General features: G+C 34.3%; 1 protein-coding gene across 2 annotated transcripts in view; it reads left to right on the plus strand.

Moving 5' to 3' along the window:
* LOC128186198 (uncharacterized) overlaps positions 1-15,518 on the plus strand; it is a 29,523-nt gene extending 14,005 nt beyond the window's left edge. For both annotated transcript variants that reach the window (XM_052855976.1, XM_052855977.1), the window contains one exon: positions 15,362-15,518. In XM_052855976.1, the coding sequence (XP_052711936.1) occupies positions 15,362-15,398 (37 nt within the window). In that variant the 3' untranslated portion in view covers positions 15,399-15,518. The remainder of the gene's footprint in view (positions 1-15,361) is intronic.
* The last annotated feature ends 10,519 nt before the right edge of the window (positions 15,519-26,037 follow it).

Below are 26,037 nucleotides of genomic sequence, written 5' to 3' on the forward strand. Positions count from 1 at the left end.
TGTGTGGAAGCGTCCTCAGGTAGTGTAAATTCAAAGTTGTGAAAATCATGATCCCCAGGGGTAGGGTGGGGCCACAATGGGGGTTCAAAGTTTAACAAAGGAATATATATGGTAAATCTTTAAAAATCTTCTCAGAAACTAATCAGCCAGATGATTCTTTATAATTGTTAAGACTTTGGCCCCAGGACAATTCTTTGGCCTCACAAGAAGGTTCAGAGTATATGTACGTTTATATCCCATATATAAACAATTGTTAAGGATCTTTTTGAGAACTGCAATACTCAACATATGATATGACTATAAAATCGTCCTGTTAGAAAAGGGACTAATGATTATAAACATAAGAATATCCAGGGGAAAATGGATTTTATTTATACAGGATCATCATGTATTATTGTACATTGTCCAGATAGTTTGTATTATGACTCCATTAAGCTGATTTTATCATACCTATTGTTCCTCAGGTGAGCGATGTGGCCCATGGGCCTCTTGTTATACGATGTTTCAGTACTGGTACATGTACAGTCGTTTTACCGGTAACGAATATTTGCCAATATCGAATAATTTTTAGAAAAATTATTGGTTGAAGACGAAGTTGAGGTTTTAAAAAATCCTAGCTAGGTAATTATAAAACAGAAATAAATATTCTATCAGTGCGTGAAGTTGTTTGCCATTTGTACGATTATTTACCGAATTGTTTACAATTTAAAAATGTGACCCACATATGAGCTGCCGGAAGTTCAAAGCAGAAAAAACGAAAGTGTGAAAACAATTAAGCCTTACTATGAAAATAAGTTTGTTATTGATCCCTATTAAGTGGATAATTAGTAAATATAATTCATTTAAAAAGATAATGCATCATATCAAATTATAATGGAGCTTTGAATGAAATTACGACTTCAAATAGAACCACGTGTAGTTTTCCTATATAGTTTCGGTTCTTTGCGACAGAAGTATTATTTGGCTGCATATATTGATAGATATACGGGAAAAACAAAGGAAAATGGCAACTACTTATCATCAATTACTATTATAAAGTGTTTTTATGAAAATTCAATATTGTAAAGTAACGCAAATGAAAACTGTTCAAGTCCGGTTTCAATTTGACGGGAAAACGGTATGATGAAAATAACGAGCATGTTATTTGTTTAAATGACATATTCCCACAATTGTTTTCCTTCTTCATTTATAAGTCCATGTACCTCTAGTATATTTTGGAAATTAATTCGCCTCAAAATATTCGGCCAGAAGTGATAAAGGGCGCTTAATTCGATACTAGGAAACAAATTCGAAACTAGGAAAATGGAGGGGGTGTTGAAATTACTGTCTCCGTAATTCATCCTTTATATTTTCGGAAGTTTTATACTACAATTTAGAAGGACAAAGAAACGCGATTTAAACAAAAAATAAAAACATTTGTAATTCCGATAATAATAGTTGCATGCACGACGAAACCGCATGCTGATTCGTTACCGGTAAAATGACTGTACAATATTAAAATTCGCTATATTAAAAAATATTAAATACGGTTAGCAAAACATGATTTCTGTTGGAACAAGCCGTAATCAACTTTAAGTTACACGAGCATGGTTTGATAAGCATGTATTTTTTTTTTTATTTATTGACATCGATAACTCTTACTGAGACCATTCGGCTTTGCGCAAGCGGCACACATAACCTCGGACATCGGGTGAGACCTGCACCTGGCTGAACCTGTCAATCAAACTCTGTGTATTTGTTTTCATTGGATGGTCAAGCGTCTCTTTTTTTGTCAAATAGCCAATGGAAAATTTATGACTTCAAGGTATTCGGAAGCAGCATTTGATGAAGCACACAATTTAAATGATAGTAAATTTATTAATTATTTGAACAAAATTAAATGTAAACATAGAATTAACATACTGATCATTTCTATGAATTGCGGGAAGTAAATTCTTTGGAATCCCGATTATAGATATTTTTACAAGTAATCATTTTAATTATTTAAACCACTGTTGACGGAAAACAAGAGGTCTTAAAAGTAATTAACGCACAGGGATTTGCCTACAATGTACACAGTCATGCAATTAATTATTATGGGAATCTTTACGTATGGTACTTAATTCAAATAGATCATGATAATCTATACACTGTACGCCGTTATACATGTAAGGAGCGCCGGTAATAAATACGAAGATTGAGTCAAAAATTTAAATCATTTTTATTTCTTGTTCTTTTCAATACAATGTTAAATTACTTTGAAAAAAAATCCGAAATAGTAATTACAACTTTCTTTTTTGTTTAATCATTTGAATTTTTTCTGAGGTACATGAGTATGTAAAGGACATATTTATTTACGCGAATGATACGACATAGAAAAAAAATTATCGGATGTTTGTATAACATTGTTTCCTAACGAATGTGACTAATTTAATTTTAAATATTTTTCAACATTATGAATGTTAATAATATCAGATTTATTTACTGTTTGTATTTTTACATCGTTACCTCTAAAACCAATAAAAATACTAATGTTAGAAGAAAAATCAAATCCCGCCGAATACTGAAAAACCGATTTCAGTTTGTAATCATACGGATTTTATTTTTGGTATTGACTATTGAGTTACGGTAACATTTTTTGTGGATGATTTTTTTAATTTATTATTTTATGTAGTAAAAGCACCATTCCAACTGTTACTCAATTACATAAGAATTGATGACCCGGTGCTATATATGTTCTGAGCTGTAGCGACACAAGATTCTCGGTCGCACGTGGCGATTCAAGTTTAAACACAGACTGACCGAATGAACAAACGGGTGGGAAAGTGAAACAAAATGTTACACATAAGAAGAAGCCACTAAAAATGATTTTCGACAGATCTTTATATCGTTTCGCCAATCAAAAAAAAAAAAATACCAGCGCGAGCTCCTGTCAGCGGGCCGGGAGGAGGGGGGGGGGGGGGGCAGCAATGAGTCCGCTTCCACAATGAAACGTATACATGTAGAAAAACTACAGAAGTGATTAATATGTGACCGATAGAATCTAATCCAAAGTTGTTTAAAACTCATGTGAATATTCTTTTAAATATTCATCGAATGCCTCAACTCTGGACATTCTTTTATCGTGCTAGCACATACAGCAAACATTGATTATAATTTGATTTGATTTTTAAACCACCTTGTACGCTCTCGTATACATCAATGCTTAATCAACTGTACAAGTAAAATAAATTTATCTTTTCATCTTAAACCAATATAATAGTTGAAAACATAATAATCCGTGCAAAATATGAAACATGAACGCGTGATAAGGTACATGTAGAAGATCACGAACCGACCGCGGATCACTTGTCCACTCGCGCCGGATCTCCTCAGCCATGTGCGATGGATGATCATCATTTAAATGTTTAATATTTGGGGGGGGGGGTTGTTGTTGTTGTTGTTGATTAAAAACATTATTTGAATAGTTTATAAAATATTTTACATAAACAAACCAACCATTAATTTATGTCTGACGATGTTTCCGATTTGGAGTAATATCGTTCATTAATATTCATTTACACTCAAATTTAATTAAATACAAAATGGACAAACTTTTATAACATAAAATTAAAACAGTTCTTGTATTTACGGCTATATTTACTCAAACACGTTCATATGCATGGAAGTGTGCGTCTCGGTGTGCGAATCTTGTGTATTAAATAACCGCTATGTAGTGCAGCCGTGGCTGAGATCCTCGGCCGTGGGCGAACGATAGATTACGTAAAGGTACAACGCACAGACCCGCACAGCTCATAACCCAGGAAGCTTTGAAAAGATTGCGGTATAATGACCTTACTCTATCAAATAGAAGTTATTTATTTTAAACTTAAAACCCACAATTGATCTATGTCTATTATTGCTTTAGATTGAGAATGTCATTGCTTTTATTAATTAACTGAACGATTTCTTAATTGACACCCAATCGTTTAATCCATAAATATGTGTAATCAAAACGAAAACAATTCTTGAGTTTGCGGATAAATAAACACATATATGAGAGACGCAACTCTCGTGTATTAGATAACCGCTGACCGCTAGGTAGTCCAGCCGCGACCATGGTGACCGATTTTCTCGGCCGCTGGCGAGGGAGAGCTTACGTAATGGTACACACACACAGCTCTGATTCAAGGTAGATTTTAAATGCATGGAGTTTATAACTAAAATGTAATGCATACATAGATGTTTTTAATTCCATATTTTGTGGTTTACTAGAAAAGAAAAAGTTAACAATGATTTGTTTTCCAAATCCCGTTTTTAAGGATTGTGCATTATAAAAAATTAACAACAATGACTTAAACTCCTAAAAAAAAAAAAGCACGTATTCTAAAAAAAAAAATTCTTATGAATTAATGCCGTTTGTATAAACCAGCATACTTTCTGCAGTAACTTTATGCCAGTTGTACGCGCAAAGACTTTCGTTAACTTGTCAAATGAAAACAGGTACATGTTAACATGTAAAGCTTGTTACACTCATACTACACAAATCACTTACAAAATAACATTGTAACGACCTTTATGAGATCCCAACAAACAACTTTTCCAGCGACAGCCATATCAAAATCCTAACCGTTTTTGAGTTATTAAGCAAAAACTTTTAGGGGCCATTAGTCCTTAATTTAAGGGGCCAGCCCTTTTTTATTGGTATCAAATGAGAGCCCTTGATATTCTGCACAACTTTTATTCTACATGTTTTAACAAATTATTTTTTGTTTAAAAGATACAAAGGAAAATATGACTAAATTTTCGCACTTTTCCGAATCCTGTTTTTTAACCCCCTACCTTTTCCTAAATAAGGAACGTAATCAAAAAACAAAAACCGATGTATACAACTTCAATGTCTTTGTTATTCAAATTCGTTGGATTCCCATTCCCTGCTATCATAGTCTCGGAGCCTTTGTCTGGAAACCAAAGGCCCCAAAAATTTTTAAAAGGGAAATAACTCGTTAACGGAAAGGGAATTCTAACTTTTATGAACTGATGAAGATAGTGTTTTGTAAAGTCCATTAGCCCTGAAAATTTGAGCAAAAACCGTTCAGAAATGAGCACGATATGAAGCCTCAAAGTTCGCGTCTAGGAAGAAAAAAAAAAAAAAGAAAAATAAGAACTAGAGCAAAGCTCGTTGCAAAGCAACGAGTGGGTCTTCCGGTAATGTTGGAAGTAAAGCTAGAAGTTCCTGTAAGAAGCAGGGTTTTTAAACTAACAAACATAAGAAACTAAGACCAAAAAAAATCGAATTATTCTTGGCACGAGTTAACAAAATCCGAATGATACCAAGTACGAATTAACAAACCTTATCGATTTCAAGAACGACATAGCAAATACAAATCCGAATCTGTAAAAGTACGATTTAACAATTATCGATTAATTTTAGGTACGAGTTAATTTAACTCTGAACATAAAACTATTTTCTTAACCAAGAATGTGGAATCAAAATTTCCGGAAAAATCAATTTTTAAAACTCTTTATCTCTGTATTGCATCGTCCGATTTTAAAACGGATTTCAGTTTTGAATTATGAATAATAAGCTCTTATTTTCTGCCTTGTGATTAATTACTAATTATCGCTTAAAAATAAGTTATTATGAAAAGAATTTGTAGCCCTTTTGGCCCCTTATTTGGGGGCTGGCCCCTTTTTCTTGATATCAAATGAAAGGTCTTGTAAATATAAACATATTTTGTAACACAAGTATTCACGAATTGTTAACCGTTCTAGAGATATCCTTACAACTGTGTTTTAGGGGCCGACCCTTAAACTCCTTACCAGGTCCACCAAAAAAATATTTTTAGATCCCATATCGTTTAGAACATTATTTTGAGCAACTTTTCTTCTACAAGGCTTTTCAAAATATTTCTCCTTTTCTAGATATTAATGACCAAATTTTTAGACATCTGGCCCCTTGAAACCCCTAATAACGTATCATATGTCTTAGGTATGGTACCGTATAGATAAACAGATGTACAATGAACATGTTTGGTTCTATAATTGATAACAAATTATTTTTCAGTAAAGAGTTATTATAAAAAGACTTTAGAGCCCTCTTGGCCCCTTATTTGAAGGGCCAGCCCTTATTCCTTGATATCAAATAAAAGGTCTTATAAATATAAACACATTTTGCTCAACAAGTGTTCAGAAATTGTTGACCGTTCTAAAGATATCTGAACAATTGTGTTTTAGGGGCTGACCCTTAAAATCCTTACTGGGGCCACCAACAAAAACTATTAAGGTAGCATATTGTTAAGAACATTATTCTAAGCATTTTTTGTTCTATAATGCTTATCAAAATATTTCTCCTTTTCTAGATACTAAAGATCAAAGTTTTGAACTTCTGGCCCCTTTAAACCCCTAATTACGTAACATATGACTTAAGCATGGTACTGTATAAATAAACAGATATACAATGAACATTTTTGGTTCTATAATTGATAACAAATTATTTTTCAGAAAAGAGTTATTGCAAAAAGACTTAAGAGCCATTTTGGCCCCTTATTTGAGGGGCCAGCCCCTTTTTCTTGAAATCAAACGCAAGTCCTAGTTAATCTGAACAACTTTTGCATTACATGTCTTAACAAAATATTTACACATTATAAGCTAGGGCCGAAAATGTGCGAAAATTTCGTGAAAAAAATTGGTTCCTATTTTTGAGCTCGGGCGAGCTTCGCCGCCTTGCGCATTTTTCAAAATATCAAATAAATAGGATCATCTACAGACATTCATTTACTATCCCTGAAAGTTTCACGTTTCTATCGCAAGTAGTTTTTGAGAAGTTACGTGGACAAAATGGTCCTTAAAAATTCACTAAATCCTCAAAATCTCGAACCGGAAGTGACGTCATAAGCCAGAAATTTTATAATATCAAGTATATTTGATGCTCAATGTGTCCTGTAAATTTCATGCAAATCGGTTATGTAGTTCACGAGAAATAGCGTTCGAAAAAAGCCAGAAAAAAAATAAAAAATAAAATAACTAGAGCAGAGCTCGTGGCAAAGCCACGAGTAGGTCTTCCGTGGTTGCTGCGGGTTGAAAATATATGTGATATGGTGTCAAACGACTATAATGACTAAACTTTCAGTTCTGCTTTTGTTATAAAAACGTGTTGTGATTGAAAGCCTGTATATAAAACATGTTTTGAAAAGAAAAGAAGAAAATGCTGTATGAAAACTATTTGTCGAACAGTTTGTGTAATCATTTCAAAAATTCTTTAAAAAATGAGACATCATGTTATATGGCGAGTTAAGTTTTCAAAGGGTAGCAAGCATTGTTATAAACAGTATGTACTCATGACTCATGTCAGGAATTGTATTTTTCTTTTAAAACCGAACACGCCTACAAAACACGTAACCTTTTCTCTAAGATAACTCCTTTATTCAAATCTTTCTAAATTTTTGAAGACTATATGCAAGTTTAGAATTGTTACGTGCGGACAAAATTTAGTAATTAGTCAAAATTGATGGCATCTCTGAACTTTTCTATAGGGAAATGTGTGTCGTCTGATATCATTTAATGATACGAGTAGACTTGGACATTCAAAATAATATATAATCAGCTAAAAAAAAAAGAGCAGCGGGAGAATTTATGAAAAAGCGAGCATCTCAATTTTACACCAGATGGTTCTGTTTCATAAAGACACCGCTATGTAACGTAATGTAATTAAATAACCTTATTTACAGAATGAATAGTACCTCTCTCGACGATGTAATAATATGCAAAATCCTTATTTTCATGTCAGTGTGTTGATTTATAAAATTGAAAAAAAAAACTTCAATTGCGCTTGCGTAAATTGGAATTCTGGGAAGGAATTAGACAGTCCGTGTTAGAGAAATTCGAAGAAGTATATGAAACCGGTCAGTTTCTAGATCAAACTGCGCATTGATGTATTAAAAACTATTATGTGTATCGTCTTGTAGCCACGGTCTGGAATCCGTATGTGCAGTCATACATTGTATGTATATCGATACACCTTTACCTTCTCACCTACATCCATACAAATAAGGGTGCAACCTTCATATACACATGCATAGTATTATAGTTCTGGAAACTATTTATCTTGTATTTTAATATATTGGGTATTCATTGTTCACCTAAAAGTATTATTCCACCGGCTGTAGCTAACCTTGTAAGTAAATTAAGTTGCATTACAACCTCATAATACACAACTTCAATTAATTTTTTTTATATCAATTTTCATACAATTAGCAATAAATAAAATCCCCAATAACGCACTTAAGTGTAACTTTGAGAAGCGCATATATTTTTTGGAGGCAGATATGTCGCTATATTATAGTCTGCAAGTCAAGTGAACAATTATGGTCTTTCAAAGAAATAAGAAATCTGTCGACACTTGCAGTACTTTGATGATTTCTATGGCGATCGACTGCATTGCATAATGTAGTCGTATTTCTAAAGAACAAAATTTCCTTTGACTTCCAACTTTCAATTATAATATATTATGAATTATTCTGTTCATAACTATAGAAGTTTAGCGTGTTTAACGGGTTAATTTATTAGCCACACTCTCAGGTTACGATTCCACATCTTTAATGTAAAGATGATTGACTTCGAATAATAGTCTTATTGTTAATAAAAGCACCTTCCAACTGTTACTCAATTACATATGTTCTGAGTTGTGTGTGCTAAAGCGACACAAGATTTTCGGTCGCACGTGGCGATTGAATTAACACAGACTGACTGAATAAACAATCGGGTGGGAAAGTGAAACACGTTGAATAGAAAATGTTACACATAAGAAGAAGTCACCAAAAATGATTTTCGACAGATCTGGATATCTTTTCGCCAATTTAAAAAAAATCCAGCGCGAGCACTTGTCAGCGGGGCGGGAGGAGGGGGTGGGGACGCAGCAATGAATTCGCTTCCACACTCAAACGAACAACCATGTATTAGAAAAACTACAGAGTGATTGATATGGGACCGATAGAATCTAATCTTCAATTGTTTAAAACTCATGTGAATATTCTTTCAAATAATCATCAAATGCCTCAATTCAGGACAATTCAGGACATTCTTTTATCGTGCTAGCACCTACCACAAACATGTAACATGGAACTTTGATTATAATTTGAGTTGATTTTTAAACTACCTTGTACGCTATAGTATAATTAAATCAATGCTCAATCAGCTGTACAAGCAAAATAAATTTATCTTTTCATCTTAATCCTATATAATAGTTGAAAACATAATAAGTATAGTTCTGTCCGTGCAAAATATGAAACATGAACGCGTAATAAGGTACATGTAGAAGAACACGAACCGACTGCGGATCACTTGTCCACTCGCGCTATATCTCCTCGGCCATGTGCGAGGGATGATCATCATTTGATATTGGGGGGGGGGGGGGGGTAAATTTTTTTAGATATACAAACCAGCCATTAATTTATGTCTGACAATGTTTCCGATTTGGAGTAATATCGTTCATTAATTTTCATTTTCACTCAAATGTTTAATTAAATAAATACAAGATGGACAAACTTTTATAACATAACATTAAAACAGTTCTTGTATTTACGGCTATATAAACTCAAACACATTCTTATTCATCTAAGTGTGCATCGCGGTGTGCGAATCTTGTGTATTAGATAACCGCTTACCGCTAGGTAGTGCAGCCGTGACTCATGTCCTCGGCCGTGGACGAAGGATAGATTACGTAAAGGTTCAACGCACAGACACGCACAGCTCAGAACCAGGGCGATTTGAAAAGTTTGCAGTATAATGACCATATTCTATCAAATAAAAGTTCTTTATTTTAAACTTAAAACCCACAATTGATCTATGTCTAATATTGCTTTAGATTGAGAATGACATTGCTTTTATTAATTAACTGAACAATTTCTTAATTGACACCGAATCGTTTAGTCGATAAACTTTTATGTGTAATCAAAACTAAAACAATTCTTGAGTTGGTGGCTAAATATACTCGTATATGAGAGACGCAACTTTCGTGTATTAGATATCCGCTGACCGCTAGGTAGCCCAGCCGCGACCATGGTGACCGATTTTCTCGGCCACGGGCGAGGGGAGTTTCGTTAACTTGGCCAACTTGCCGCGAGTACTGGTCAACACGTATTACCCTTTCCCTCATATTATGCAATACCCGAACACAAAAACAGTTTTATGAGATCAATAAAGTCACAAACAACATTTTTTGCAGCGACGCCCATATCGAAAAACTTACCGTTTTAGAGTTATGAAGCAAAGACTTTTAAGGGATCTAGACCCCTCATTTTAGGGGCTAGCCCCTTTTTTATGGTATCAAATGAAAGCTCTTAATATTCTGCACAACTTTTGTTCTATATGTGTCTAGAAAAAATTTACAACTAAAAAGTTATTGAGCAAAGATATAAGCAAAATTTAACATTTTTTGAAACATTAATTTCGATGTAATTTTTTAAGAAGTATACGTGGGTTAATCAAATTTTTAAAACTAGGAGGACAACGTTCAAGATGTTTACATTAAGGATTTGTAAATTAAAACTACTTGCTACGGATCAACTCGGAGCCTTTGCAGGTACACGAGACCCACTAAAAAAATATTCAAAGGGGAATAACTCAAAACCGGAAATAGCGATTTCAAATTTTTTTGTGCTATAGTAAGCTATTGTCATTGCCAATAAACCCTGAAAATTTGAATAAAATTTAATGACAAACAAGCGAGATATTACAGTTTAAAGAAACGTCTAGAAGAAAAAGAAGAAGAAAAACTAGACTCGATCTCGTTGCGAGCAACGAGTGGGTCTTCCGTCCAATTTTTGAATAGATAAGATTAAACTTATCAATTCAAAGATAAAATCATAGATCTTAGCGAAAAAAAGAGAAAAAAAATTTGCGGCACTCGAGGCTTGAACCCGGGTCGCCTGGGCCATGTCCACGACTATAACGACTGAGCTACTCGGACTCCGCTTCAGAACTTTGACGCTTAATTTCTCGAGAATGCCTTGATCGATTTTAAAACTAATTACATATTCTTAATCAGTAAAAGGGTCACTATAAGGTATAAAAATTTCAAAGAAAAATATTAAAAAATAAAAAAGTCGAAAAATTAAATTTTTCAAATTTCCTTCCGGTGACGATTAGAAGTGACGGCGGACATTCTTTTGACTGAGGTGCACCAGAAAAACGGTAGATCTATCATCTCTGAAATTTTCAGCTTTTTATCTTTACTCGTTTTTGAGAAACCCGACAGACAAAATTGACTTTTAAAAATCGTAAACGGACGATAACTTCCGACCGGAAGTGTATTTTCAAAAATGGATAAAAAACAATAAACTTCAGATAAAGTCACGTTAATCTTGAAAATTTGAATGAAATCCGTTGAGCCATCTCTGAGAAATCGTCTGCACAAAATCGGTAAGAAAAAAAAAGAATAATAATAAGAAAAGTGAAAAAGAAACAATAGAATAATAGAAGGGTCTTCCGCTGAAGACGGAAGACCCTAATAATAATGAAGAATTTCCAACAGAATCAGTATAAGGTCTTCCGTTGGAAACGGAAGACCTTAATAATAAGGAAAAGAAACAATAGAATAACAAGAGGGTCTTCCGTCGGAAACGGAAGACCCTAATAATCTTAACCCGCACAATAATAGAAAGGTCTTCCGTTGGAAACGGAAGACCTTAATTAGATATACACAAACTAACAAAACTATGTCTAGACAAACAAAGCAGTAATATCCTGCCCGATATAACAAAGGCAGTTGAGAGTCTTTTCATCTTTAACATGTATCTAGCAGATCTAGAGTTAGAAATAATGAAAATTGAAAAAAAAATACAAACCTTAAACCGATTCACAAATTAAATCATGCATTTTTGGTTCATTATCTTTATTTTGTTTAATAACCGGATGAACTGAGAGAGAGAGAGAGAGAGAGAGAGAGAGAGATTTTTTTCACCGATTAATTTATAATAGGAAACAAACATACTTTAATTAGTTTTATGCACATAGTAAGATGCAGAGACTGCGCTCATACATACAATAATTCTGAAACCCCCAAAAAATTATAAAGTATTTTATAACGGCAATCTGTGTCCATCAGAGCGGTGCTGATGATAGCGATCTGTGTTTAATGGAGCGACGATTAAAACCGCCTGGAACACCCCCCCCCCCCTTCCTTGGAAATTATATTATCACTCGGATGACCCCCTCCCATCTCTATAAAAGAGCTTTTGCATTTAATATATGTTTTTATTGTTCAGCTTGATCAATATTGACTTAAAGGCCACTTAAAGACAGTGTAAAGGCAGTGTAAAGAGAGCGTAAATGCCACTTAAAGATGCTTAAAGGTGGCTTAAAGGTAGCTTAAAGAAGTTTGGACATTAAGGACCTATAAGCACTTGCTTAAAGGTGACTTAAAGGCGGCTTAAAGGTTGTATAGCCTTTAAGCTCCTTTAAGTCACCTTTAAGCCACCTTTAAGGACTTGCTTAGGAAGGTTTTTCGCCCTGTGAGACTAATACTACAGCCCTAACTGTAGGTAAGTGTATCAGACCTATACCACAGCCCTAACTGTAGGTAAGTGTAGCAGACCAATACCACAGCCCTAACTGTAGGAAAGTGTATTGGACCAATACCACAGTCCTAACTGTAGGTAAGTGTAGCACACCAATACCACAGCCCTAACTGTAGGTAAGTGTATCAGACCAATATCACAGTCCTAACTGTAGGTAAGTGTAGCAGACCAATACCACAGCCCTAACTGTAGGTAAGTGTAGCCGACCAATACCACAGCCCTAACTGTAGGTAAGTGTAGCAGACCAATACCACAGCCCCAACTGTAGGTAAGTGTAGCAGACCAATACCACAGCCCCAACTGTAGGTAAGTGTATCAGACCAATACCACAGCCCAAACTGAAGGTAAGTGTAGCCGACCAATACCACAGCCCTAACTGTAGGTAAGTGTAGCCAACAAATACCACAGCCCTAACTGTAGGTAAGTGTATCAGACCAATACCACAGCCCTAACTGTAGGTAAGTGTATCAGACCAATACCACAGCCCTAACTGTAGGTAAGTGTATCAGGCCTATACCACAGCCCTAACTGTAGGTAAGTGTAGCAGACCAATACCACAGCCCTAACTGTAGGTAAGTGTATTGGACCAATACCACAGCCTTAACTGTAGGTAAGTGTAGCAGACCAATACCACAGCCCTAACTGTAGGTAAGTGTAGCACACCAATACCCCAGCCCTAACTGTAGGTAAGTGTATCAGACCAATACCACAGCCCTAACTGTAGGTAAGTGTATCAGACCAATACCACAGCCCTAACTGTAGGTAAGTGTAGCAGACCAATACCACAGCCCTAACTGTAGGTAAGTGTAGCACACCAATACCCCAGCCCTAACTGTAGGTAAGTGTAGCACACCAATACCACAGCCCTAACTGTAGGTAAGTGTATCAGACCAATACCACAGCCCTAACTGTAGGTAAGTGTAGCAGACCAATACCACAGCCCTAACTGTAGGTAAGTGTAGCACACCAATACCCCAGCCCTAACTGTAGGTAAGTGTATCAGACCAATACCACAGCCCCAACTGTAGGTAAGTGTATCAGACCAATACCACAGCCCTAACTCTAGGTAAGTGTAGCAGACCAATACCACAGCCCTAACTGTCTGTAAGTGTATCAGACCAATACCACAGGCCTAACTGTAGGTAAGTGTAGCACACCAATACCACAGGCCTAACTGTAGGTAAGTGTATCAGACCAATACCACAGCCCTAACTGTAGGTAAGTGTATCAGACCAATACCACAGCCCTAACTGTAGGTAAGTGTATCAGACTTATACCACAGCCCTAACTGTAGGTAAGTGTAGCAGACCAATACCACAGCCCTAACTGTAGGTAAGTGTAGCCGACCAATACCACAGCCCTAACTGTAGGTAAGTGTAGCAGACCAATACCACAGCCCCAACTGTAGGTAAGTGTATCAGACCAATACCACAGCCCTAACTGTAGGTAAGTGTAGCACACCAATACCACAACCCAAACTGTAGGTAAGTGTATCAGACCAATACCACATCCCTAACTGTAGGTAAGTGTAGCCGACCAATACCACAGCCCCAACTGTAGGTAAGTGTAGCAGACCAATACCACAGCCCCAACTGTAGGTAAGTGTAGCAGACCAATACCACAGCCCTAACTGTAGGTAATTGTATCAGACCAATACCACACCCCTAACTGTAGGTAAGTGTAGCAGACCAATACCACACCCCTAACTGTAGGTAAGTGTAGCAGACCAATACCACAGCCCTAACTGTAGGTAAGTGTAGCAGACCAATACCACAGCCCTAACTGTAGGTAAGTGTATCAGACCAATACCACACCCCTAACTGTAGGTAACTGTATCAGACCTATACCACAGCCCTAACTGTAGGTAAGTGTAGCAGACCAATACCACAGCCCTAACTGTAGGTAAGTGTAGCAGACCAATACCACAGGCCTAACTGTAGGTAAGTGTATCAGACCAATACCACAGGCCTAACTGTAGGTAAGTGTATCAGACCAATACCACAGCCCTAACTGTAGGTAAGTGTAGCAGACCAATACCACAGCCCTAACTGTAGGTAAGTGTATCAGACCAATACCACAGCCCTAACTGTAGGTAAGTGTAGCAGACCAATACCACAGCCCTAACTGTAGGTAAGTGTAGCAGACCAATACCACAGTCCTAACTGTAGGTAAGTGTATCAGACCAATACCACAGCCCTAACTGTTGGTAAGTGTAGCAGACCAATACCACACCCCTAACTGTAGGTAAGTGTATCAGACCAATACCACAGCCCTTACTGTAGGTAAGTGTATCAGACCAATACCACAGCCCTAACTGTAGGTAAGTGTATTGGACCAATACCACAGCCCTAACTGTAGGTAAGTGTAGCAGACCAATACCACAGCCCTAACTGTAGGTAAGTGTATCAGACTAATACTACAGCCCTAACTGTAGGTAAGTGTAGCAACAATCCGCAAAAATTGGCCCCCACGAATTTAAATGATTCCACAGTAATGTTCTGATGTGGTTTGAAATTTCAAGAGGGGTAACTCCTCCATACTTAATGTACACTTGTACATGTATCTTCTCATTGCATAGCAAATAAAACAGCAATAAAAGCAATAAATAAATTCTATATTTATACAAATATTTGAAGTATGTTTGAAAATTTCGCAATGTTTTTTTATATATATATCAATGAAGTTATGAGATGGCAAATATAAGAAAATCAGGCTATATTCTTAGTCCCTTTGTCTGGATTTTTTAAAAAGTGGAAGATATCCTGATACATTAGTGAAATTGTTACATAAAGTTCATATAACTATACATCTTTATTTTTGGACAGAATTGACTTCACTGAAACAAGAGAACACGAGCCTTAAGGATAAGATTCAGAATATGTGTAAGATCTGTATGGAGAAGAACGTGTCCATTGCCTTCCTGCCCTGTGGACATCTCGCCTGCTGTGAGGACTGTGCTCATGCCATTAGGAAATGTCTGATATGTAGGGAGTTAGTCACTGGCACTGTCAAAACCTTCTTTGCATAAAATTGCAGCCTTTTTGGGTCCAATTGTAAAAAGCCTTTCTAGATAAAATAAAAAATAAACAATGCTGTTAATTTTGTAAAAAGCAGCAATTTTCGTATATCTAGCATTCCTGGTGCCACATTCAAACTGTGCCAATGTTTGTCATATCATAATTCCATTATCCAATTAATCTATTATATTTCTTATCAGATTATATTTTTTTGTAAGAATTATTATACGTATCAGCGATTGACTATGCAATCAATACATTTTGATGCAAGGAGGTCCAAACAATGCATTAACAAAATTGGATTTTTGTAGAAAATCTACCGCATTACCAACTGTGTTTATTATTGAGAGTTCATTAACATTGCTATGTTGTTATGTGTGTTGTTAAATTGTAGTTGTGGATGATTGTCAAACTTGTTTGGTCAATTTGTATTGTTATTTATTTCTGATATCTGCTGATGTTGTTATATTTAGCCTGGATAAATGTCAAACTTGTTTGGTCAATTTGTATTGTTATTTATTTCTGATATCAGCTGGTGTTGTTATATTTAGCTTTGGATAATTGTCAAACCTGTTTAGCCAATTTGTTTTGTTATCTATCTCTGATATCAGCTGGTGTTGTTATATTTGGCCATTGATAATTGTCAAACTTGTTTGATCAATTCGTATTGTTATTTATTTCTGATATCAGCTGGTGTCGTTATATTTAGCTTTGGATAATTGTCAAACTTGTTTGGTCAATTTGTATTGTTATTTATTTCTGATATCAGCTGGTGTTGTTATATTTAGCTTTGGATAATTGTCAAACTTGTTTGGTCAATTTGTATTGTTATTTATTTCTGATATCAGCTGGTGTTGTTATATTTAGCTTTGGATAATTGTCAAACTTGTTTGGTCAATTTGTATTGTTATTTATTTCTGATATCAGTTGGTGTTTTAGCTCACCTGAGATTTTCTTATCAAAAATTTTCCGCTGTCTGTCATTGTAAACTTTTTACATTTTCATCTTACTCTCCATAACCACTGGGCAGATTTCAACTAAACTTAGCACAAAGCATCATTGGGTGAAGGGGATTCAAGTTTGTTCAAATGAAGGGCCATGCCCTTTTTAAAGGGGAGATAATTTAGAATTTTTGAAAATTTGTTGGTATTTTTCAAAAATCTTCTTCTCAAAAACTATTAGGCTAGGAAAGTTGTTACTTATATGGAAGCATCTTCAGGTAGTGTAGGTTCAAGTTTGTTCAAATCATGGTCCCTGGGGGTAGGGTGGGGCCACAATGGGGGAAATGGATTTTTACATAAGAATGTATAGAGAAAATCTTTAAACATTTTCTTCTCAAAAACTATTTCGCCAAACAAGCTCAAATTTAATTGGAAGCATCCTCAGATAGTGTAGATTCATGTTTGTGCAAATCAGGGTCCAGGGGGTAGGGCAGGGCCACAATGTGGGCATAAATTTTTATATAGGAATATATACAAAAAAAATCTTTAAAAATCTTCTTTTAAAAACTATTAGGCCAGGAAAGCTAAACATTCTCAGATATCATCGTATAGATTCAAGTTTGTTTAAATCATATTCCCCATGGGTAGGACAGGGCTGCAATGGGGGGTGAATTTTTATATAGGAATATATAGAGAAAATCTTTAAAAATATTCTTTTTAAAAACTAATATTAATAAGCCAGAGAAGCTTAAACTTTTGTGGACGCATCTTCAGGTAGTGTAAACTCAAGTTTGCTAAATCATAGCCCCTGGGGGTAGGGCGGGGCTGCAATGGGGATGAATTTTTACATAGAAATATATAGAGAAAATCTTTAAAAATATTCTGTGAAAGTTTTCAGTCCAAAAAGCAGTAACTTGTGTGAAAGCACAGGTTGTGCAGATTAAAGTTTGATTAAACCACGACTCCCTAGAGAAAAGTGGGGCTGCAAAATGAGGGTGGGGGGGGGTGGGGGGGGAATTGGAATAGAGAAAAATCATCTTCCACGTACAAGAACAAAAGGGGCTTGGTATTTAGATTTTAATTTTTTTTTAGCATGATGTACTGTACTTAGTTGTCAAAATATTTTGATTTTAAAACTGTAACGCTAATTTGATCAGAGTTAAGGCTATAGTTGCTCAAGTGAGTGATGTGGCCCCTATGCCTCTGATGCTATTTAGCCATGGATAATTGTCAAAATTGTTAATCCAATCTGTATTGTTATTTTTTTTTATATCAGCTGATGTTGTACTTAGCTTTTGATAATTGTCTAACTTGTTTGGTCAATTTGTATTGTTATTTATTTCTGATATCAGCTGGTGTTGTTATATTTAGCTTTGGATAATTGTCAAACCTGTTTAGCCAATTTGTTTTGTTATCTATCTCAGATATCAGCTGGTGTTGTTATATTTGGCCATTGATAATTGTCAAACTTGTTTGATCAATTCGTATTGTTATTTATTTCTGATATCAGCTGGTGTCGTTATATTTAGCTTTGGATAATTGTCAAACTTGTTTGGTCAATTTGTATTGTTATTTATTTCTGATATCAGCTGGTGTTGTTATATTTAGCTTTGGATAATTGTCAAACTTGTTTGGTCAATTTGTATTGTTATTTATTTCTGATATCAGCTGGTGTTGTTATATTTAGCTTTGGATAATTGTCAAACTTGTTTGGTCAATTTGTATTGTTATTTATTTCTAATATCAGCTGGTGTTGTTATATTTAGCTTTTGATAATTGTCTAACTTGTTTGGTCAATTTGTATTGTTATTTTTCTCTGATATCAGCTGGTATTGTTATATTAAGTCAAATGGTTTGATCAATTTGCATAGTTATTTATTTCCGATATCAGCTGGTGTTGTTATATTTAGCCAAGGATAATTGTCAAACTTGTTTGGTCAATTTGTATTGTTTTTTATTTCTGATATCAGCTGGTGTTGTTATATTTAGCCGTTGATAATTGTCAAACTTTTTTGGTCAATTTGTATTGTTATTTATTTCTGATATCAGCTGGTGTTGTTATATTTAGCCATTGATAATTGTCAAACTTGTTTGATCAATTTGCATAGTTATTTATTTCCGATATCAGCTGGTGTTGTTATATTTAGCCATTGATAATTGTCAAACTTGTTTGGTTAATTTGTATTATTATTTATTTCTAATATCAGCTGGTGTTGTTATATTTAGCCATTGATAATTGTCAAACTTGTTTGGTCAATTTGTATTGTTATTTATCTCTGATATCAGCTGGTGATGTTATATTTAGCCATGGATAATTGTCAAACTTGTTTGGTCAATTTGTATTGTTATTTATTTCTGATATCAGCTGGTGTTGTTATATCTAGCCTGGGTAATTGTCAAACTTGTTTGGTCAATTTCTATTGTTATTTATTTCTAATATCAGCTGGTGTTGTTATATTTAGCTTTGGATAATTGTCAAACCTGTTTAGCCAATTTGTATTGTTATTTATTTCTGATATCAGCTGGTGTTGTTATATTTGCTTTGGATAATTGTCAAACCTGTTTAGCCAATTTGTATTGTTATTTATTTCCGATATCAGCTGGTGTTGTTATATTTAGCTATGGATAATTGTCAGACTTGTTTGGTCAATTTGTATTGTTATTTATTTCTGATATCAGCTGGTGTTGTTATATTTAGCTTTGGATAATTGTCAAACTTGTTTGGTCAAGTTGTATTGTTATTTATTTCTGATATCTGCTTATTCACTGCAAGACCTTTACCTGAGTTTATAGATTTTAATATTTTTAGAAACACCATGAGTTGATTTTTTATTTTGTGATAGATATAAGGTTTTATGAATGTTATTTATTTCAGAAATAACATTTTATTATGGTTTGAGCGTTTTTTAAGTTTTGTAGTTTTGTAATTTTAAATATTTTAATTTGTAATGTTTACAGTACTCTATCAATGTATTTCCTATGACCAAACAAAGTTTGAATATTAGTTGTCAAACTATTTAAAGCAACTTCAGGAAATCAAAATTCTATGTTGTTAAAAGAAAGCTTGTGCCATGGATAATTTTGTTGACGTAGTCATTTTGTGCAGAGATTGCTGTATTTAAACCAAAATGAGATGCGATCACATAGACTAGTACTAAAAATGTTTGAAAAGATTATACCAGCCTGTTTGTGACATGATGATAATTTTTTATGATAGATATGTAATTTTATTAGGGTGACTGTAACAATGAACATTTTTATATATTTATATTTTCTAGAGTCTTTCTGTGATAACACTACAAATCAAATTTGTAACGTATAAGACATTTCATCAATGATGCAAATTACTTATTATAGGGGGGGGGGTGTAAGCGGGATCCGCATAAACGCAGTCAGTTCGAACACACCTTTTACAACATACAGCATAGCATGACATTTAAATATCAATCATAGCATTGAAATCTCGTACATAGCATACGATCTCATAGAATCTCATTTGTTATTTCGTGGCATACAACACAATTTCAACCCGGTTTTAATCGATCTTAATTAGAATAAACGTTCATTTTGCATATAACACTGTGCCGGATAATTATGCCAGTGCCAAGGTGGCATTTTTGCGCCCGCTTAAGGCGCATTTCTCTAAAATTTCATTTATGTCAAATGATAGACCATAGCCTAGAGAGTTAATAACCACCTTTGACTCAGGTGTATCTCACCTGACAGGTGAGATATTCACCTTTAAACATAAATATCCCATAGGAAAAAAAAAATTCCCCTAGGAGAAATCATGTTCCTGTGGGAATTTTACAAAATCCTATAGGATAAAGACAATTCCTACAGGATTTCAAAGTTTTCCTGTAGGAAATTTTCCTCCTGTGGGATATTTATATTTCCTATGGGAAGAAAAAATCCTATAGGATAAAGAAAATCTCCCATGGGAAAAAGAAATCCTATAGGATATTATAATTTCCTGTAGGAAAAAAATCCTCTTTAATATTTCCTCTAGGATTTTTTTCTCTCCTACAGGAATTAGTTGGCCACAGTAACATTTTTCTGTACTCCTATAGGAAAAGAAAACTCCCATGGGACTTTTTATAAAACATTAATTATTGATATATTTGTCAGGCTGTTTTACTCTACAAGATATATTAGCCTCTATAATTCACAAAAATCTTCAACAAATATATTATTTCCAAATTTCATTTTGATGTGGCAATTATTTATTTTTTTATAAAGACAATGCCATGAGATTTATAATGATATAGGGTATTTACACCATTTATTTAAAGGAAAAATTATTAATATTTTGCCTTTCAATTAAAATACTCACAATGCTGACAATTTAAGGTGGTGTTAACTAAACTAATTCAAGCACATAAATCAGATTCTCAATGATAAGTTACTCGAGACTGACTTATGAATGTTTGCATTAGTTCAATGTCTCTAGATTTTCTCCAACCTGCATTGAAGAAAAATCCATTGATGGTGGCATTGTCTTCCAAAAACATCTCTTTTTCTTATGACAAGTGTGACAGTCAGCACAAAAAAGTATGCACTGTCTCTTTAGTGTGCCTAAAATATTATAGAAATTTTGTAGGTAAATCATATTAAGAAGTAATATCTGAATTAAACACGATCCTTGTCCTGCTTAGTGCACAACTCTTCAAAAACTGACAGGTTGTATATAAAATTGACAAATAATTAACTGTTTAAAAACAAAAGTATTGTTTGTATATACCAACATTATATAATCTTATTAAATAAGACATAAAATTACGATAGATCTATATGCGATCATAAACTTGAGATTACACATTAAATCTATTAGACAGCTCTCCGACACTGTAATTCGAGAAAATTCGGACAACAAATAAATCTCGCTTTTTTTACTATAAGTATCTATTTTTCATCTAGCAATCAATAAAGAACAAAAAGATGTATTTTAGATTTTAAGTGCAACTGAGTTGCAATCAGTTGAATTACCTTTAAAACTGGACAGAAATACAAACTTAGCAACACAAGTTTGCCCGAGTTGAAAACCGGATGTAATTATTTATTATTACAGACAAATCGGGGCACAAACGTTTCGGTTAGAACAGTCGATCTGTGGTGTACTATAAGAATAATGCCATTCAAAAAACTTGAAAATCTGAAGAGTTACTTTCTTTGTCCATATGAACACCGTAATATTATCAATTTTACATCTATAATTATGAACACGATGGATTAGGGGTAGATCGGGGGGGGGGGGGTGCTTTAAAATAGCATTATAACGTTACATGCAGTACCAGAGTGTGTAATGCTTCATACATCTTTATAGTAAAACCAATATTTAGTTCTAATTGACTTTAGCAGGAGGTTGTTACATGGCGTCCGCGGCAATATTAAGGTATAAATATCGGTATAATTATGTTGAATTATCGGGGAAAGGGTGTGTGTGTGGGGGGGGGGGGGGGTACTTAATTACTTGATGGATTTTTGCTTTTCATTAGAGTGTTACGATGTGAAAATAGATAATAGAATGCTCAGAACCGATAATAAATATATTACTTTGAATATAAAATGTTTGAAGTGAAAAAAAAAGATATCATGGCTGAAAAAAATTACTTATATACAGAGGTGAAGCAAAGAAACAAAGCCGATCCGAGGCGTGTGACAATTTAATTTCAACACGTGTATATCTTTACAAGGATTGTTAGAGAAGTTCGTGGACAAAGCCGATCCGAGGCGTGTGACAATTTAATTTCAACACGTGTATATCTTTACAAGGATTGTTAGAGAAGTTCGTGGACAAAGTAATTTACGGCAAAATTACTGTGTACAGGATGAAGTATGTTTTATGAACTGACTACCAAATGAAAAAAAAAAGTCTGCAAAAAATCACACGAATTTTTTCACACTTTATTTTTTTTTCCAAAAGATTAAGCGATTTTTACTTTGCATGATTTAGATTAAGAACTTGTCTGCGAACTAACAACCCTCATGTGTATATATTTATATATATATATATATATATATATATATCAACGGAAGTCTGTGTATACTACATATTTCAATGCATGCTTGAATTTATTTGTCAAATTTGTATCGAGCCGAGAATTGGGAACTGTTACTGGGCATTGCTGGATTGATATAATTCTGATTTTTGTGGCATTATACCGAAGGAAAATTTGGAGAAAAATTAACGCTGGCAATGAGAACCGAACCTACGACCCTTGGGTCCGTAGGCGCACGCGCTACCATATGCGCTACGGCGCACTTTATTATGGCACATGTAATTAGATATTTGAATGATATTATAAAGGACCATTAACTGATTATTGAAAAAATGAATGTTGTTGGGTTTTTTTAACTAGCAGATTTTAAAATCCCCTTACCTATTTTTATACTCATCAGTTATGATTTATCATTTTATAATCGTTTCTCGTTTAATTACCCAGGGGCGTCGGAAGGCACATGTATTCATACCCGGGCGGTAAATTTTAGGGGGGGGGGGTTAAACCGAATTTGACTGGAAATGCATGCATATATTCTGTATTCTTTTTGCTTGTTAAGGTTTTCTGGATGAGTCTGCCCCGATTTTCAATAACGATGCTACGAGTACGTGCCTATACTTGTATGAATATTTTGTGAGATCCAACAATTAAAAAGACATAAATTAATTAAATAATGGCTCTGAGTGCCGAATTATTTTTTAGAGGAAATGGGTGCACTGGTCAACAGCGATACATCTTTGCAGAAAAAATCCGACGAAGGCCATACAATAGATGATCAACATAACATGTCGTTCAACCATTCAAATATCGCTCTTTTTATAGTCCCTATATCAAGAGGGTGACCAAAAGGAGAAGAAGTTCAACTAAATAAACACTGGAATTAATTTCAATCGCATACTTGTACCAAGTACAAAATTATTTTAATATTTAAATCTACTTCCAACCCCCATTGCCTTAAGGTGGAATAACACACCTTGAAAAAGTCTTTCGAATTAACTTTAAATTCTTTGATTATGAAAGATATAATGATAAATAAACTATACATATGTCAAATAAGCGAAAAATTTGCAAATTGGGGATAAAAAAAGGAATATCTTAAAAAATCAATTCAGTAAGTAACAACAAAAGCCCCTAGCTGCGGGATTCGAACTCGGTATGTACGGATCACAAGCCCGACACTTTATCCACTCGGCTGTGAAGTAGGTTACATGTTGCCGTCGATAAAATCCTTTTAATAAAACAACATGTCGTTTTGATCAGAGGTCAGCCATTTTATGACGATGTGTTATTCCACCTTAAATCCCAATCCCCAATTCAGAAGTGATATGCTTACTGATCAGAGCCGTTTGGATTTGTTCACAAATCAAGATTATATGAAAAGGTCCAAGTGTGCATATATTTTAATATCCATTATGAATGCAAGTCTAGAATGCGTCGCCCTTTTCATGCCTGAGATATCAAAAGCTAGAAGTCCATTATAAACTACCCAAAATCACGAAAATCTTAATCCGTGGGGGAGGGGGGGGGGGGCGGTAGCGCGTAGTCTACCTACATGTATATTCAATGATTAACATACTCCCAAAAAAAAGTGGGGGAGGGGGCGGGGGGCAACTCCATGATAATTCAATTTTAACAAAATCTTTGCTGCGAGAAAAAGTGCCCCCCCCCATGCTACGTGCCTGATAAATAAATTGGTGATGATGACATAATTATGGTACGCACACTGCAAGAATGTGATTGTGACTTACATGTAGTAAATTAAATTTGGAAGAAGGTGGTCACTTTCTCTTTTTTCCGTTTATATATGTACAACAATTAATTCAATAGAAGTGTATAAATCATTCTTTTTTTACAAAAGGGTGTTGTTTGACATCCAGAGTAATGGCAGACCCCCCCCCCCCCCCCTTCGATTACTTCGTTCCTGCTTTCACGTGTGCACTGCTCGATCGGACACCTGTTCTCACGAGTCGTGTGTATGTACCTTTGCTCTGTTGATTGTAGCATTAGGAGAACAATAGGGTGGTTAATTGGTATACACAGAACGTGCCCGTTACAAAGACACTTAAGAATTCTTAGTTAATTGCAAGGTCTGTGAAAGAACAATAGGTACTAATGAGGTATACACAGTGTGTCTCCTTGGCTTATCTCAGGCAAGCCCACTCTCATCTACGTAACAAAAACACCCAGGGCTACTAATTAAATTATTCAATCAAACACAGTATTGAAAGACAAATGTAAAATTATTAAAACGCACATGGAGCTATTTCTTTGCTGCATTTTCCTTCATTTGGGAAGGGTCTACGGATTTTTTTTAACTTGTTTACTCTAATTATTTAGATATTATAAAGGTACAAACGCCAAATTCTGCACGTTAATTTCACCTAGGTCCACTTTTCAATGATAGAAAATCTTAGATTATTAGAATATTAGACTATATATTTAAAGCAATATGAGCTGTATTTTTTAGAGATTTATTTTACTGCAAAAACCTGTTAGTATAATAAGTCTGCCTGTAACTTAAACTTTTATGATAGATAAGATTTGTGAATATCATTAATTTTTGTCAGGAGAAATATTTCACTTATAAGGAATATATATGGCCGAGCAATTTTGTACAGGGCGACAATAATTCAATTTTGCTCCAATTAAGGCTTCTTAATGGCTTTTCCAAAAATATAACCAGAGCTTACAGAAATTTAAAAACCATGATATTTTTTTGTCATCTTTGAAACATGTATATGCTATCATACAATGCATTAATTTGTAGTGATGAGGTTATTTCTTAAAATTATTAATATTTTCATAATCTAATTATTTATATATAATACTAAACTGACCAAGTTAAATTTTCAAAAGTCTATAAACTTGATCAGCTATAATTAACTAAGATTTGCATGTATCTTTAGCTTTATTTGGGTCACACAAAATTGGAGATCATAATTAAACACATACTTTTTGCAATAAACAAAACCTCCTATATGCTATTATGTCAGGTAATCAGTAACAGGCTATTGGTGAATTTGGATGGTACATGTAGATGAACATGTACATGTATTATCACAATAGAATTTCACAATCAACTGAATACTTGTCACTCAGATTTATAAAATTGATATTCCTGATTCATACCAGTAGGATTACTAGATAATGAAATTCAAATAATGACTATGCATGGTTTTATTCATTAAGTAAACATACATGTAAATGTCAAGGAGAAGGAAAATACATTCAATGACATAGTGGCTAGCTTTTTTTATCAATCTTTTTAATTGTATTAATACCAATCAATTTAAGGTACTTCATTTTTTTAGTACGAAGATTGAAATTTGTGACTACTGGTTTTAGAAGTTCTTGATCAGTTAAGTTGTATTTGATAATTTAAATATAATTACACCTCATAATATATTAAAGAATATAAAGGGTTGTCTGAAGCAATCTACATGTAACTATACAAGTATTTGGAACTAGTTGTACTTTTTTAATACAGGTATAATTTTATCACATACATCATACATGCATATTGAGATACAATGTATGTAAATTT

The sequence above is a fragment of the Crassostrea angulata genome, chromosome 5 (assembly GCF_025612915.1).
Source record: "Crassostrea angulata isolate pt1a10 chromosome 5, ASM2561291v2, whole genome shotgun sequence".
NCBI lineage: Eukaryota > Metazoa > Mollusca > Bivalvia > Ostreida > Ostreidae > Magallana > Magallana angulata.